At 40.4% G+C, this 14,627-nt stretch overlaps 4 gene segments (V, D, J or C); 3 read left to right on the forward strand and 1 right to left on the reverse strand.

Moving 5' to 3' along the window:
* Positions 1-729: 729 nt before the first annotated feature.
* LOC119034396 lies at positions 730-2,364 on the forward strand (the record flags this gene model as incomplete). The annotated part of the segment is given in 2 exon segments: positions 730-871; positions 1,779-2,364. Coding segments are annotated over 2 exon segments (462 nt in total), but the record flags the coding sequence as incomplete, so codon positions are not given.
* Positions 2,365-5,808: 3,444 nt separating this feature from the next.
* LOC119004915 lies at positions 5,809-7,372 on the forward strand (the record flags this gene model as incomplete). The annotated part of the segment is given in 2 exon segments: positions 5,809-5,953; positions 6,794-7,372. Coding segments are annotated over 2 exon segments (468 nt in total), but the record flags the coding sequence as incomplete, so codon positions are not given.
* Positions 7,373-7,482: 110 nt separating this feature from the next.
* LOC119034392 lies at positions 7,483-8,956 on the reverse strand. The segment is given in 3 exon segments: positions 7,483-8,233; positions 8,320-8,414; positions 8,496-8,956. Coding segments are annotated over 3 exon segments (471 nt in total).
* Positions 8,957-10,815: 1,859 nt separating this feature from the next.
* On the forward strand, positions 10,816-12,373 carry LOC119004916 (the record flags this gene model as incomplete). The annotated part of the segment is given in 2 exon segments: positions 10,816-10,960; positions 11,795-12,373. Coding segments are annotated over 2 exon segments (468 nt in total), but the record flags the coding sequence as incomplete, so codon positions are not given.
* Positions 12,374-14,627: the final 2,254 nt, after the last annotated feature.

The raw sequence follows: 14,627 nt of genomic DNA on the forward strand, positions 1-14,627 counted from the left end.
AAACAAATCATTGATTTATCAGCAGAAATCAAAGAGAGAAAAGGCAGCACATCATGTGTGAAATGTTGCTGAGTGAACCAACCTGTAAAACAGCAGCAGGCCAGCGTCCAGATGAGGATGGTGATGAGAGTCATGGTGGTTGTGCTTTCTGCTGTGTTGACTGACAGATGTGAGTCCTGCAGTGTTGAACTCACAGGACTATAAACCTTCTCAGTTCACTGGAGGATCAGCTGACCATGCAAAGCCTCCTCTCTATGGAAATGATTTCTCTGCTCTCAGCTGAACACTGAAGGCAACGCGGGACACAACATCAGGAGAAACACTGCTTGGATTTACACCATCTATGATCTTAATGGAACAGAGGAACATATTTATATTAGAAGTGCAGTCGAGGATTTAAGGATGAGTTTGTCTCTACTGTGGTTGGTATGATATGTCTGTTTGTCTGCCTTTCATTCACTCAGAGATAAATAATATATTTATCATGTGTTCAATATAAGTTATCAGTAAATTATGATATAATATATATAACTTAAAATGCATCATGTTAATTGAACCATGTATCAACTGATATGAACTGTGAAGAAATGACTTTGTTTCAAGGAGACTGTGATCGTTTCTCTGTCAGGAGAAGAAAAGTCAAGAAAAATGAATGAAATTATTCTTATTTCTTCAATATTTTCAATCCAGAACATGGAACAATCTTTGTAGATTCAACAAATATGAATATTTTTGTGTTACTATAAAAATCCGAGAGTGTTTTCAGAGGACAGATGCTTGTTCACAGTGCAGGAGGTTTTTGTACGGCCACTTAATGAGTTTGTATCACTGTGGTACACTTTTGGTGGAGGAACCAAACTCATCATTCACTGTAAGTACCAGAGATTATATTATTTCTGAATCATTTAAAATATTAGACAAAGTTTTGTATCAGAAGGTGATGAACCAGAATTTATTCTGTTTAATTTACATGTTGTGACCATTTTTTGATATAAATTAAGCTGGTCTAACAACTCAGTTTGGAAACCTTTTTTGCTGAGATTAATGTTTTTTCAGAATTATAGATAATGTGGTCAAATATTTGACAAATCGCTGGACTTTTCTTATTTTAAAAAAAAAAAAACATCTGTTTTTAGTAAACTTTGGTTGTAACATTTCTCTCAGCAGCTTTCAAACAGTCAGAAAAAATATGTTAATTATATTTCTATTTGTAAAATACAACAATTGTTCAATACAAAATCTAACATTGATGCTGTAGAATTCATGTATACAGAAGTCAGTTTTTATGAACATACAAGTAAATATGTAGTTTGTGTTCACAGCTCGTTAGTTTAAAGTGCTGAACAGGAAGTGAAACAGACAGATGTTAAAGTCTTTAACTGGAGACAGATGTTACACTTTTAAATGAGAAAATCATTGAAAGAATAAATTATCTATTGTTGAACAATATAGAGCAGATATGAAGATTTCAGTAAAATTTTGAATTAGATTTACACCAAACTCATGTTTCATTTTATGGTCTAATTCTTAGTGATTCACGCTGAGTGTCACAGTGGAAGATGAATTGTTTAATCAAGTTTTATCATTTAGTTGTATTTGTTAAACCCTCATTTCCTCCATGTGTCACCTCCTCTCCTCTGTCTGATCACAGTATCATGCACACAGCTCATCCACAGCAGTGTTCACCTCTGTCATGTCTCATCAGTGTCTCATGTCCAGCTGTGTGTCCTGCACTGGAAGTTAATCTGCTCCTTGTGTGTCTCCTCTCTCCCCTCCAGCTGGCCCCATGGTCAGGCCCTCCGTCTCTCTGCTTCCCCCCTCCTCTGAGCAGCTCTCCGGGGGCTCGGCCACGCTGGCCTGCCTGCTGACCGGCTACTCTCCTCAGGGAGCCGCGGTGCGCTGGGAGGTGGACGGTACGGAGGTGACAGAGGGGGTCCTGAGCAGCTCGGAGGAGGAGAGGAGCGGACGCTACAGCAGCAGCAGCACCCTGAGCCTGAGCCGGGAGCGCTGGATGGAAGGAGAGCTGTACACCTGCAAGGTCCTCCATCATGACCACAGCCAGACCCAGTCCCTCCACAGGAGCCAGTGTAAGGCCTAGAGGGGCCGACTGAAGCCCAGGACAGGAGCTGTGTGTGGGGGGAGCAGGAGGAACACACCTGCTGCTCTGATCAGTCTGAGTCTGAATGTTTGTAGAGGAAACTAAAGCTTTGTGTGACAGAGAACAACACTGCTGTAAAGTGTTGGACAGCAACAACTTAGAGAGTGATGTGTGTAGCTCAGCAGCTTGATGTGAGTGTGCTTAGTAACTGTCATGATGATGATTCATGTTTCTGCTAATAAAGCTTGAAGTGATCAATAACTTTATGAAGTGTTTGGTCTTTTATCTTCTGAAGAGTCATAAGAAATAAAATGGTTTATAACTTTAACTGATACTCCTCTCTGTGGAGAATGAAACACTTTGGGTTCATCATGTAGATACAGCATGACATATTCTATTAAATATTAAACAATAATGTGATGAAACAAGACATTTTGAGATCATTTATGTGTCGTATATATCGTTTGTTTTAATATCAAGCTTGGTTGATTTTGCTTTTTGGGGTCTACATTGTGCAGAGACACTGAAGTTTAAAACTGTGTACTGAAGAGTGTCTGTGAGTCTTTTTCAGTTTTATTTAGGTTCATTGTGGTTCTGCTTGATGACTCTTGTGTTCACTGGACCAGTTCTCCTCATCACAGTCTCTTCACCAACCCTCTGCACCTGCAGCAGGCCGTTTTCACTTCAGTCAGACTGAAGGAGGTTTTTGTACGACTCTGAATCACTGTGTGAACACTCCACCACCATGGGCACCCAGACAGTAGTAATCTCCTGCATCTTCAGCCTGAACACCACTGATGGTCAGAGTGTAGCTAGAACCAGATCTAAGGCCAATGAATCGAGACGGAGTTCCAGAGAAGCGAGCTGATGAATAATATATCAGGAGTTTGGGAGCCTGTCCAGGTTTCTGAAGGTACCAACTAAGATAGCTACCAATATTTGAGCTCCCTGTGGCTCTGATGGTCACAGTCCCTCCAAGACTAACAGACTTGGATTTGTCAGCCTGAGTCAGGAAATTGTTTGCAAAACACTCTGAAATGAAAAAATAAGCAAGTTAAGGAAAAATTAAGTGTAAGGAACAAACTGAATTTCCACCAAATGTTTTCAAAATCTCTCACCCTGACTCAGAAAACCCAACATGACAATCAGAGTTATTGGCGACATCATCCTGATGCAGTTTTCAGTGTGAGTGCATGGAAACAGTTCAGACTCTCTGTGACATAAGAACTTAAACTCTGAGGAGCAGTGATGCATTCAAATCATGCAAAATATACTGAAGAAGGCAAACACACACCTGTTGATGTGAAACAGACACAGAGGAGGTGAGGTGGAGTGACAGCTCATCATCTTGAGGATCATGTGACACTTTAATATCCATCTGGAAAATTTAGACTTTGAGCTGTTTTACATTTCTTCTCCTCATTTTAAACATCCTGCATTTCACATCTTCATGATCTCTCATGACTTTGTCCTCATTAACAGGTCTATATCACCCCCTGCTGGATCACTTCATCAACACTGACCTCACTGTGAACTGACTGAATTTTATCTCCAGGTCAACATGCATCAGAAAAATATCATCATTCTCTAAATAAAACAAGAGAAAGCCTGAGTCCTGTCCTCAGTCAGTAAACTGATAGTGTAAGAGGAAGGTTATCTTAATTGAGCTTTAGTTTAGCTGAGACTGATAACATGTGGAAACAGCTGGCATGTCTCTATAAACAAGTAAATGTGACCATCAACTCCTGTAAAGCTGTCGTGGTTCTGACATTTCTGTCTGCTTTTATTGTGTTTTCTGGATGTTTGTGGTCTGTCTGCACTTTGTTTCCCTCCTGTGTTCCTGTGCTCCTCCCCGGCCTGCTTCTCCCTCCACACCTGTCCTGCTTCAGCCTCGTTAGCCCCGCCCTGTTCCCAGTGTTTTCACCAGCCAATCAGCTTCTCTCCTGCTCTCCTGTTTCTGCACCTCATTCACCTCACCTGAGCTTCTCCACCTGTCTCTCCACCAGCACCTTACTACATCATCAGTTTCTTTCCATTCAATTCCAGATTTCAGTTTAGTGTTTGTGAAGTTGCCTGCCTGTTCCTGTGTCGGGGTTTTGTTTGTTAATATTTGATCATTTCAATGTAAATGTAGATTTTTTTAACACTTGGATTGAGCCAAGCAAACTGTGTCCCCTACTTTCAGCCTTCATGCAAAGCTAAGGGAACCAACTCCTAATGTGTTGATATAAGAGTGATATAAGTCAACAAGAAAGCAAATAAGTACACATTTTTAAATGTTGAATGTATAATTTTAAAGTTATGTTACAGGGTTTTGTATATTTGATTTTATATGTGATACACTTTTCATATATTTTGCTTACCTCATATCTTGAAAATGTGAGGTGAAAATGACCATTGTGGGATGTTCATAATTACAACAGTGTTATTCTTTTATATGAAATAAAGATGTAATAAAAGGATGAAATATAGTGTATCTATATTAATAAGTATTGTGTGCTTGGTGAGGCTCCTGTCAGCTCTGTGTTCAGTGGTCTGTGTCAGAGTCTCTTCCTCTTCAGCAGCTGCAGTCGCTTCCTGCTGTAACAGCTCAGAGTCTCTGCAGTCTGACTGAGGGAGGTTTTTGTATGACGAAAAATCACTGTGTGAACACCTCAGCTTCATTAATTTTGTGGCGACTCTGACAGTAATAAACTGCTGCATCTTCAGCCTGAACTCCACTGATGGTCAAAGTGAAGTCGGATTCTGATCCACTACCACTAAACCGAGCTGGTGTTCCTGATGCAAGTGTGCTTATAGATCTTATCATGAGCTTTGGAGGCTGTCCAGATTTCTGTTGATACCAGTGTAGACACCGAATTCCATTACAGTTCAGATTAATACGTTGACTTGTTTTACAGGTGAGAGTGACAGTGGATCCTGGAGCAGATGTCACCACTGGAGGCTGAGTCACAGTCACCTGACCACTGCATCCTGCACACAGAAACAAATCATTGATTTATCAGCAGAAATCAATGAGAGAAAAGGCAGCACATCATGTGTGAAATGTTGCTGAGTGAACCAACCTGTAAAACAGCAGCAGGCCAGCGTCCAGATGAGGATGGTGATGAGAGTCATGGTGGTTGTGCTTTCTGCTGTGTTGACTGACAGATGTGAGTCCTGCAGTGTTGAACTCACAGGACTATAAACCTTCTCAGTTCACTGGAGGATCAGCTGACCATGCAAAGCCTCCTCTCTATGGAAATGATTTCTCTGCTCTCAGCTGAACACTGAAGGCAACGTGGGACACAACATCAGGAGAAACACTGCTTGGATTTACACCATCTATGATCTTAATGGAACAGAGGAACATATTTACATTAGAAGTGCAGTCGAGGATTTAAAGATGAGTTTGTGTCCACTGTGGTTGGTATGATATGTCTGTTTGTCTGCCTTTCATTCACTCACAGGGTTTACTGGAGATAAATAATATATTTAATATCTGTTTAATATGAGTTATCAGTGAATGATGATTATTTAAAATGCATCATGTTAATTGAACCATGTATCAACTGATATGAACTGTGAAGAAATGACTTTGTTTCAAGGAGACTGTGATCGTTTCTCTGTCAGGAGGAGAAAAGTCAAGAAAAATGAATGAAATTATTCTTATTTCTTCAATATTTTCAATTCATAACATTGAACAATCTTTGTAGATTGAATAAATATGAATATTTCGATGTTATTGTAAAAAACAGAGAGTGTTTTCAGTGGACAGATGCTTGTTCACAGTGCAGGAGGTTTTTGTACGGCCACTTAATGAGTTTGTATCACTGTGGGTCACTTTTGGTGGAGGAACCAAACTCGTCGTTGACTGTAAGTACCAGAGATTTTTATTTTATACAACATGGAGCAAATATAACTTTTAACAAATGTTGAACAAGATTCTGATCGAGTTTAATGTTTGTATCTTACTGAAAATGTTTATTTCTATCTGAAGTGAGGCTGATCTCTCAGTCTGAGACAAAAGTTTTCTGAAATCAGAATGTATTCAATGTTCAGAAAAATTTTGAGAAACATCAAAGTGCTCAAATATTTTATCATATTCTTCTTTGTTATGAATTTGAATTTTTTTCCTGCTTAAAAATAATCAAAATTAATGTTTCGTTAAGAAAAACGAAAAACGCTCAAAACAGTTTAACTTAAATTCATTAATGTTTAACATTTAAAATGTTTTTAGATTTAAAATGTGATTCGTGTTGAACACAAATAGCATTTTATCAGTTAATGCAGCTTATCTTTGTGTTCATGCTTCGTTCATTTCACATGTGGTTAAAAGGAAGTGAAAGAGACAGATGACAAAGGTTTGAACTGTGTTCACATGAGTGTTTCAGCTCCGTCAGTTTGAACAGAAGAAAATCATCACAGGGACGAGTTATTCACTGTCACACATTATGAAACACACGTGAAGATGTCGTCAATAATCTTCATCAGTGAAGCTTTTTAGTTGCTTTTCCACTTGAATGGTGTGTCTGATGGTCTGATACTGAGTGATTTATGAGAGCAGCAGCAGCAGCAGCAGCACAACTTATTCTGTTTGACTGGATCAAATATAAGAAACGAGCAGTTTGTCATGTGTCTTTATTACCAAGCCTTCACTCTCATGACTGTGTCTTCTCTCCCCCCTCTCCTCCCCCCTCTCTCTCTCTCCTCCAGTGGGTGTGGTGCAGCCCACCCTGACCGTCCTCCCCCCCTCCAGAGAGCAGCTGCAGCAGGGAGATGCCACACTGGTGTGTCTGTCCAGCGGGGGCTTCCCCTCCACCTGGAGGCTGGGCTGGAAGGTGGGGGGCAGCAGCAGCTCCTCAGGGGCGTCACACAGCCCGGAGGTCCTGGGGACGGACGGCCGCTACAGCTGGAGCAGCACCCTGAGCCTCTCTGCAGACCAGTGGAGGAAGGCGGGCTCAGTCAGCTGTGAGGCCAGTCTGAATGGACAGAGCCCCGTCACTCAAAGCCTGGAGCCTGAGCGCTGCTCAGAGTAGAGCTTCAGCAACACTTCCTGTCTGGAGATGATGCTGCTGCTTTCATAGAGATCCTGATGAAGCTCCAGATCTCCTCTGTTCACATGTTTCTGCAGGTTTCACAGCTCTCTGCTCAGTGTTTCAGTCTGCATGTTGCTGTCTAATACTGATCTTCTGCATATTCTTCTTCTTTACTTTCAAACTGAATATGATCAGTTTCACTCCAAGAGAAACTTCATCTATGAACTATCATTTAATAAAACAGTGAATAATAAAAGAGTCAGTGTCTTTGTGTTTCTTTTATTATATATTCATCATGAAAAAAACTTTATTGATCATCTCAGTATGATACGTGAAATTATTACATACTTGAGGGTCCATTAAAGTATTAGTTTTTTAATTTCTTTCTGGCAATTAAAAATAAAATGATACATTTTGGCTATGAATTCATTTGGATTAATCAAATTAGGAGTATAAAGTATAAAACACAAAATGTGTTCCTACACGGACTGTTGTTATTTCACACTGTGTTGCTATCAGGAATGATTTTTTGACATACCTGGTTATAGTCCAACAAGAGTTTAACTTTCACATCTTATTTATAAAGACACTGATGAATTTACAAGAACTTAGAGTTTAAAACTGTGTACTGAAGAGTGTCTGTGAGTCTGTTTCAGTTTTATGTAGGTTCATTGTGGTTCTGCTTGATGACTCTTGTGTTCACTGGACCAGTTCTCCTCATCACAGTCTCTTCACCAACCCTCTGCACCTGCAGCAGGCCGTTTTCACTTCAGTCAGACTGAAGGAGGTTTTTGTACGGCTCTGAATCACTGTGTGAACACTCCACTGCCATGGTAGCCCAGACAGTAGTAATCTCCTGCATCTTCAGCCTGAACCCCACTGATGGTCAGAGTGTAGCTAGAACCAGATCTACTGCCACTGAATCGAGACGGAGTTCCAGAGAAGCGATTTGATGAATAATATATCAGGAGTTTGGGAGCCTGTCCAGGTTTCTGAAGGTACCAACTAAGATAGCTACCAATATTTGAGCTCCCTGTGGCTCTGATGGTCACAGTCCCTCCAAGACTAACAGACTTGGATTTGTCAGCCTGAGTCAGGAAATTGTTTGCAGAACATTCTGAAATGAGAAATGAAGCAAGTTAAGGAAAAATTAAGTGTAAGGAACAAACTGAATTTCCACCAGATGTTTTCAAAATCTCTCACCCTGACTCAGAAAACCCAGCATGACAATCAGAGTTATTGGCGACATCATCCTGATGCAGTTTTCAGTGTGAGTGCATGGAAACAGTTCAGACTCTCTGTGACATAAGAACTTAAACTCTGAGGAGCAGTGATGCATTCAAATCATGCAAAATATATCTAAGAAGGCAAACACACACCTGTTGATGTGAAACAGAAACAGAGGAGGTGAGGTGGAGTGACAGCTCATCATCTTGAGGATCATGTGACACTTTAAAGTCCATCTGGAAAATTTAGACTTTGAGCTGTTTTACATTTCTTCTCCTCATTTTAAACATCCTGCATTTCACATCTTTATGATCTCACATGACTTTGTCCTCATTAACAGGTCTATATCACCCCCTGCTGGATCACTTCATCAACACTGACCTCACTGTGAACTGACTGAATTTTATCTCCAGGTCAACATGCATCAGAAAAATATCATCATTCTCTAAATAAAACAAGAGAAAGCCTGAGTCCTGTCCTCAGTCAGTAAACTGATAGTGTAAGAGGAAGGTTATCTTAATTGAGCTTTAGTTTAGCTGAGACTGATAACATGTGGAAACAGCTGGCATGTCTCTATTAACAAGTAAATGTGACCATCAACTCCTCTAAAGCTGTCGTGGTTCTGACATTTCTGTCTGCTTTTATTGTGTTTTCTGGATGTTTGTGGTCTGTCTGCACTTTGTTTCCCTCCTGTGTTCCTGTGCTCCTCCCCAGCCTGCTTCTCCCTCCACACCTGTCCTGCTTCAGCCTCGTTAGCCCCGCCCTGTTCCCAGTGTTTTCACCAGCCAATCAGCTCCTTTCATGCTCTCCTGTTTCTCCACCTCATTCACCTCACCTGAGCTTCTCCACCTGCAACTCATTACATTATCAGCTTTGTTTGTGTTTAAGTCTAGGTTTCAGCTTAGTCTTAGTGTTGTTGTCTGTCCGTTCAGATTTTCTAATATTTGGGGCCAAGCAACCTGTATCCTACTACTTTCAACCTTCATGTAAAGCTAAGCTATCTGACTGCTAATGGACTGATATAAGAGTGATATCAGTCAGCAAGAAAGCAATTAAGCACACTTATGATAATCTGAAATGTGTAATTTTAAAGTTATGTATCAGGGTTTTGTGTATCAGAATTTATATGTGATACCCTTTCCATATCTTTTGATTATGTCATCATTTTGAAAATGAACATTGCAGGATCATAAAAGTGTGAATTTGTTATATGAAATAAAGATGTATAAAAAGTAGAAAACATAGTGTATTTGTATTGATAAGTATTGTGTGCTTGGTGAGGCTCCTGTCAGCTCTGTGTTCAGTGGTCTGTGTCAGAGTCTCTTCCTCTTCAGCAGCTGCAGTCGCTTCCTGCTGTAACAGCTCAGAGTCTCTGCAGTCTGACTGAGGGAGGTTTTTGTACGACGGTAAATCACTGTGTGAACACTGGGCCATTGTGTACACTCTGACAGTAATAAACTGCTGCATCTGCAGCTTGAACTCCACTGATGGTCAGTGCAGCATTCACTCCGTCTCCTCTGCCAGAGAATCGAGATGAAAACTCACTTGTAGGATTTTTACCCAAGTTGATGACCAATTTGGGGGCTTCTCCAGATTTCTGCTGGTACCAGTGTACTCTACTATCTCCATCTGACCAAACATAAAACTGTGGGTTTACTTTACAGGTGAGAGTGACAGTGGATCCTGGAGCAGATGTCATTACTGGAGGCTGAGTCACAGTCACCTGACCGCTGCATCCTGCACACAGAAACAAATCATTGATTTATCAGCAGAAATCAATGAGAGAAAAGGCAGCACATCATGTGTGAAATGTTGCTGAGTGAACCAACCTGTAAAACAGCAGCAGGCCAGCGTCCAGATGAGGATGGTGATGAGAGTCATGGTGGTTGTGCTTTCTGCTGTGTTGACTGACAGATGTGAGTCCTGCAGTGTTGAACTCACAGGACTATAAACCTTCTCAGCTCACTGGAGGATCAGCTGACCATGCAAAGCCTCCTCCCTATGGAAATGATTTCTCTGCTCTCAGCTGAACACTGAAGGCAACGTGGGACACAACATCAGGAGAAACACTGCTTGGATTTACACCAACTATGATCTTAATGGAACAGAGGAACATATTTATATTAGAAGTGCAGTCGAGGATTTAAAGATGAGTTTGTGTCCACTGTGGTTGGTATGATATGTCTGTTTGTCTGCCTTTCATTCACTCACAGGGTTTACTGGAGATAAATAATATATTTAATATCTGTTTAATATGAGTTATCAGTGAATCTTGATTATTTAAAAAGAATCATGTTGATTGAACCATGTATCAACTGATATAAACTGTGAAGAAATGACTGTTTCAAGGAGACTGTGATCGTTTCTCTGTCAGGAGGAGAAAAGTCAAGAAAAATGAATGAAATTATTCTTATTTCTTCAATATTTTCAATCCATAACATTAAACAGTGTTTGTAGATTAAACAGATATGAATATTTCTGTGTTATCTTAAAAATCAGAGAGTGTTTTCAGTGGATAGATGCTTGTTCACAGTGCAGGAGGTTTTTGTACGGCCACTTAATGAGTTTGTATCACTGTGGTACACTTTTGGTGGAGGAACCAAACTCGTCGTTGACTGTAAGTACCAGAGATTTTTATTTTATATGACATGGAGCAAATATAACTTTTAACAAATGTTGAACAAGATTCTGATCAAGTTTTATGTTTGTATCTTACTGAAAATGTTTATTTCTATCTGAAGTGAGGCTGATCTCTCAGTCTGAGACAAAAGTTTGCAGAAATCAAAATGTATTCAGTGTTCAGAAAAATTTTGAGAAACATCAAAGTGTTCAAATATTTTATCATTTTCTTCTTTGTTACATATTCGAATTTTTTTCTGCTTAAAAATAATCAAAATTAATGTTTCGTTAAGAAAAACGAAAAACGCTCAAAACAGTTTAACTTAAATTCATTAATGTTTAACATTTAAAATGTTTTTAGATTTAAAATGTGATTCGTGTTGAACACAAATAGCATTTTATCAGTTGATGCAGCTTATCTTTGTGTTCACGCTTCGTTCATTTCACATGTGGTTAAAAGGAAGTGAAAGAGACAGATGACAAAGGTTTGAACTGTGTTCACATGAGTGTTTCAGCTCCGTCAGTTTGAACAGAAGAAAATCATCACAGGGACGAGTTATTCACTGTCACACATTATGAAACACACGTGAAGATGTCGTCAATAATCTTCATCAGTGAAGCTTTTTAGTTGCTTTTCCACTTGAATGGTGTGTCTGATGGTCTGATACTGAGTGATTTATGAGAGCAGCAGCAGCAGCAGCACAACTTATTCTGTTTGACTGGATCAAATATAAGAAACGAGCAGTTTGTCATGTGTCTTTATTACCAAGCCTTCACTCTCATGACTGTGTCTTCTCTCCCCCCTCTCCTCCCCCCTCTCTCTCTCCTCCAGTGGGTGTGGTGCAGCCCACCCTGACCGTCCTCCCCCCCTCCAGAGAGCAGCTGCAGCAGGGAGATGCCACACTGGTGTGTCTGTCCAGCGGGGGCTTCCCCTCCACCTGGAGGCTGGGCTGGAAGGTGGGGGGCAGCAGCAGCTCCTCAGGGGCGTCACACAGCCCGGAGGTCCTGGGGACGGACGGCCGCTACAGCTGGAGCAGCACCCTGAGCCTCTCTGCAGACCAGTGGAGGAAGGCGGGCTCAGTCAGCTGTGAGGCCAGTCTGAATGGACAGAGCCCCGTCACTCAAAGCCTGGAGCCTGAGCGCTGCTCAGAGTAGAGCTTCAGCAACACTTCCTGTCTGGAGATGATGCTGCTGCTTTCATAGAGATCCTGATGAAGCTCCAGATCTCCTCTGTTCACATGTTTCTGCAGGTTTCACAGCTCTCTGCTCAGTGTTTCAGTCTGCATGTTGCTGTCTAATACTGATCTTCTGCATATTCTTCTTCTTTACTTTCAAACTGAATATGATCAGTTTCACTCCAAGAGAAACTTCATCTATGAACTATCATTTAATAAAACAGTGAATAATAAAAGAGTCAGTGTCTTTGTGTTTCTTTTATTATATATTCATCATGAAAAATACTTTGTTGATCATCTTAGTATGATACCTGATATTATTACATACTTGAGGGTCCATTAAAGTATTAGTTTTTTAATTTCTTTCTGGCAATTAAAAATAAAATGATACATTTTGGCTATGAATTCATTTGGATTAATCAAATTAGGAGTATAAAGTATAAAACACAAAATGTGTTCCTACACGGACTGTTGTTATTTCACACTGTGTTGCTATCAGGAATGATTTTTTGACATACCTGGTTATAGTCCAACAAGAGTTTAACTTTCACATCTTATTTATAAAGACACTGATGAATTTACAAGAACTTAGAGTTTAAAACTGTGTACTGAAGAGTGTCTGTGAGTCTGTTTCAGTTTTATGTAGGTTCATTGTGGTTCTGCTTGATGACTCTTGTGTTCACTGGACCAGTTCTCCTCATCACAGTCTCTTCACCAACCCTCTGCACCTGCAGCAGGCCGTTTTCACTTCAGTCAGACTGAGGGAGGTTTTTGTACGGCTCTGAATCACTGTGTGAACACTCCACTGCCATGGTAGCCCAGACAGTAGTAATCTCCTGCATCTTCAGCCTGAACTCCACTGATGGTCAGAGTGTAGCTAGAACCAGATCTACTGCCACTGAATCGAGACGGAGTTCCAGAGAAGCGATTTGATGAATAATATATCAGGAGTTTGGGAGCCTGTCCAGGTTTCTGAAGGTACCAACTGAGAGTGCTACCAATATTTGAGCTCCCTGTGGCTCTGATGGTCACAGTCCCTCCAAGACTAACAGACTTGGATTTGTCAGCCTGAGTCAGGAAATTGTTTGCAGAACACTCTGAAATGAGAAATGAAGCAAGTTAAGGAAAAATTAAGTATAAGGAAAAAACTGAATTTCCACCAAATGTTTTCAAAATCTCTCACCCTGACTCAGAAAACCCAACATGACAATCAGAGTTATTGGCGACATCATCCTGATGCAGTTTTCAGTGTGAGTGCATGGAAACAGTTCAGACTCTCTGTGACATAAGAACTTAAACTCTGAGGAGCAGTGATGCATTCAAATCATGCAAAATATACTGAAGAAGGCAAACACACACCTGTTGATGTGAAACAGACACAGAGGAGGTGAGGTGGAGTGACAGCTCATCATCTTGAGGATCATGTGACACTTTAAAGTCCATCTGGAAAATTTAGACTTTGAGCTGTTTTACATTTCTTCTCCTCATTTTAAACATCCTGCATCTTTATGATCTCACATGACTTTGTCCTCATTAACAGGTCTATATCACCCCCTGCTGGATCACTTCATCAACACTGACCTCACTGTGAACTGACTGAATTTTATCTCCAGGTCAACATGCATCAGAAAAATATCATCATTCTCTAAATAAAACAAGAGAAAGCCTGAGTCCTGTCCTCAGTCAGTAAACTGATAGTGTAAGAGGAAGGTTATCTTAATTGAGCTTTAGTTTAGCTGAGACTGATAACATGTGGAAACAGCTGGCATGTCTCTATAAACAAGTAAATGTGACCATCAACTCCTCTAAAGCTGTCGTGGTTCTGACATTTCTGTCTGCTTTTATTGTGTTTTCTGGATGTTTGTGGTCTGTCTGCACTTTGTTTCCCTCCTGTGTTCCTGTGCTCCTCCCCGGCCTGCTTCTCCCTCCACACCTGTCCTGCTTCAGCCTCGTTAGCCCCGCCCTGTTCCCAGTGTTTTCACCAGCCAATCAGCTCCGCTCCTGTTCTCCTGTTTCTTCACCTCATTCTCCTCACCTGAGCTTCATCACTCGTCCCTCCACCTGCAACTCATTACACCATCAGCTTGTTTTCCATTTAAGTCCCATTTTCAGTTTAGGTGTTGTCAACTTCTCTGTTCATGTTTCCTTTTTCTCAGTTTTTGTTGGATTTTGACGTTTTCTACTAGATGTCTAGTGTAGTTGGGTCGACGTTCTCTGCTGTCTTTTCATGGCACAAGTTCATTGGTTACTGTGGTTTATGATTTAAATAAACAAAAATGATATAATGCAGCAATTAATAAGATTTAGTTCATGGACTGATATCACAGTGATATCAGTCTGCAAGAAAGTTTCTGAAAATGTTAAACTTGTGTTTTAAGATTTATATGTTCTACATTTTTAATATCTTTGACTGAAAATTAAACATTGTGTCATGACAGTTATCATATTAATGTAAATTTTTTGATTCACAAAGTATATTGTGAACTTGCT

The sequence above is a fragment of the Acanthopagrus latus genome, chromosome 16, assembly GCF_904848185.1.
Source record: "Acanthopagrus latus isolate v.2019 chromosome 16, fAcaLat1.1, whole genome shotgun sequence".
In the NCBI taxonomy this organism is placed as follows: domain Eukaryota; kingdom Metazoa; phylum Chordata; class Actinopteri; order Spariformes; family Sparidae; genus Acanthopagrus; species Acanthopagrus latus.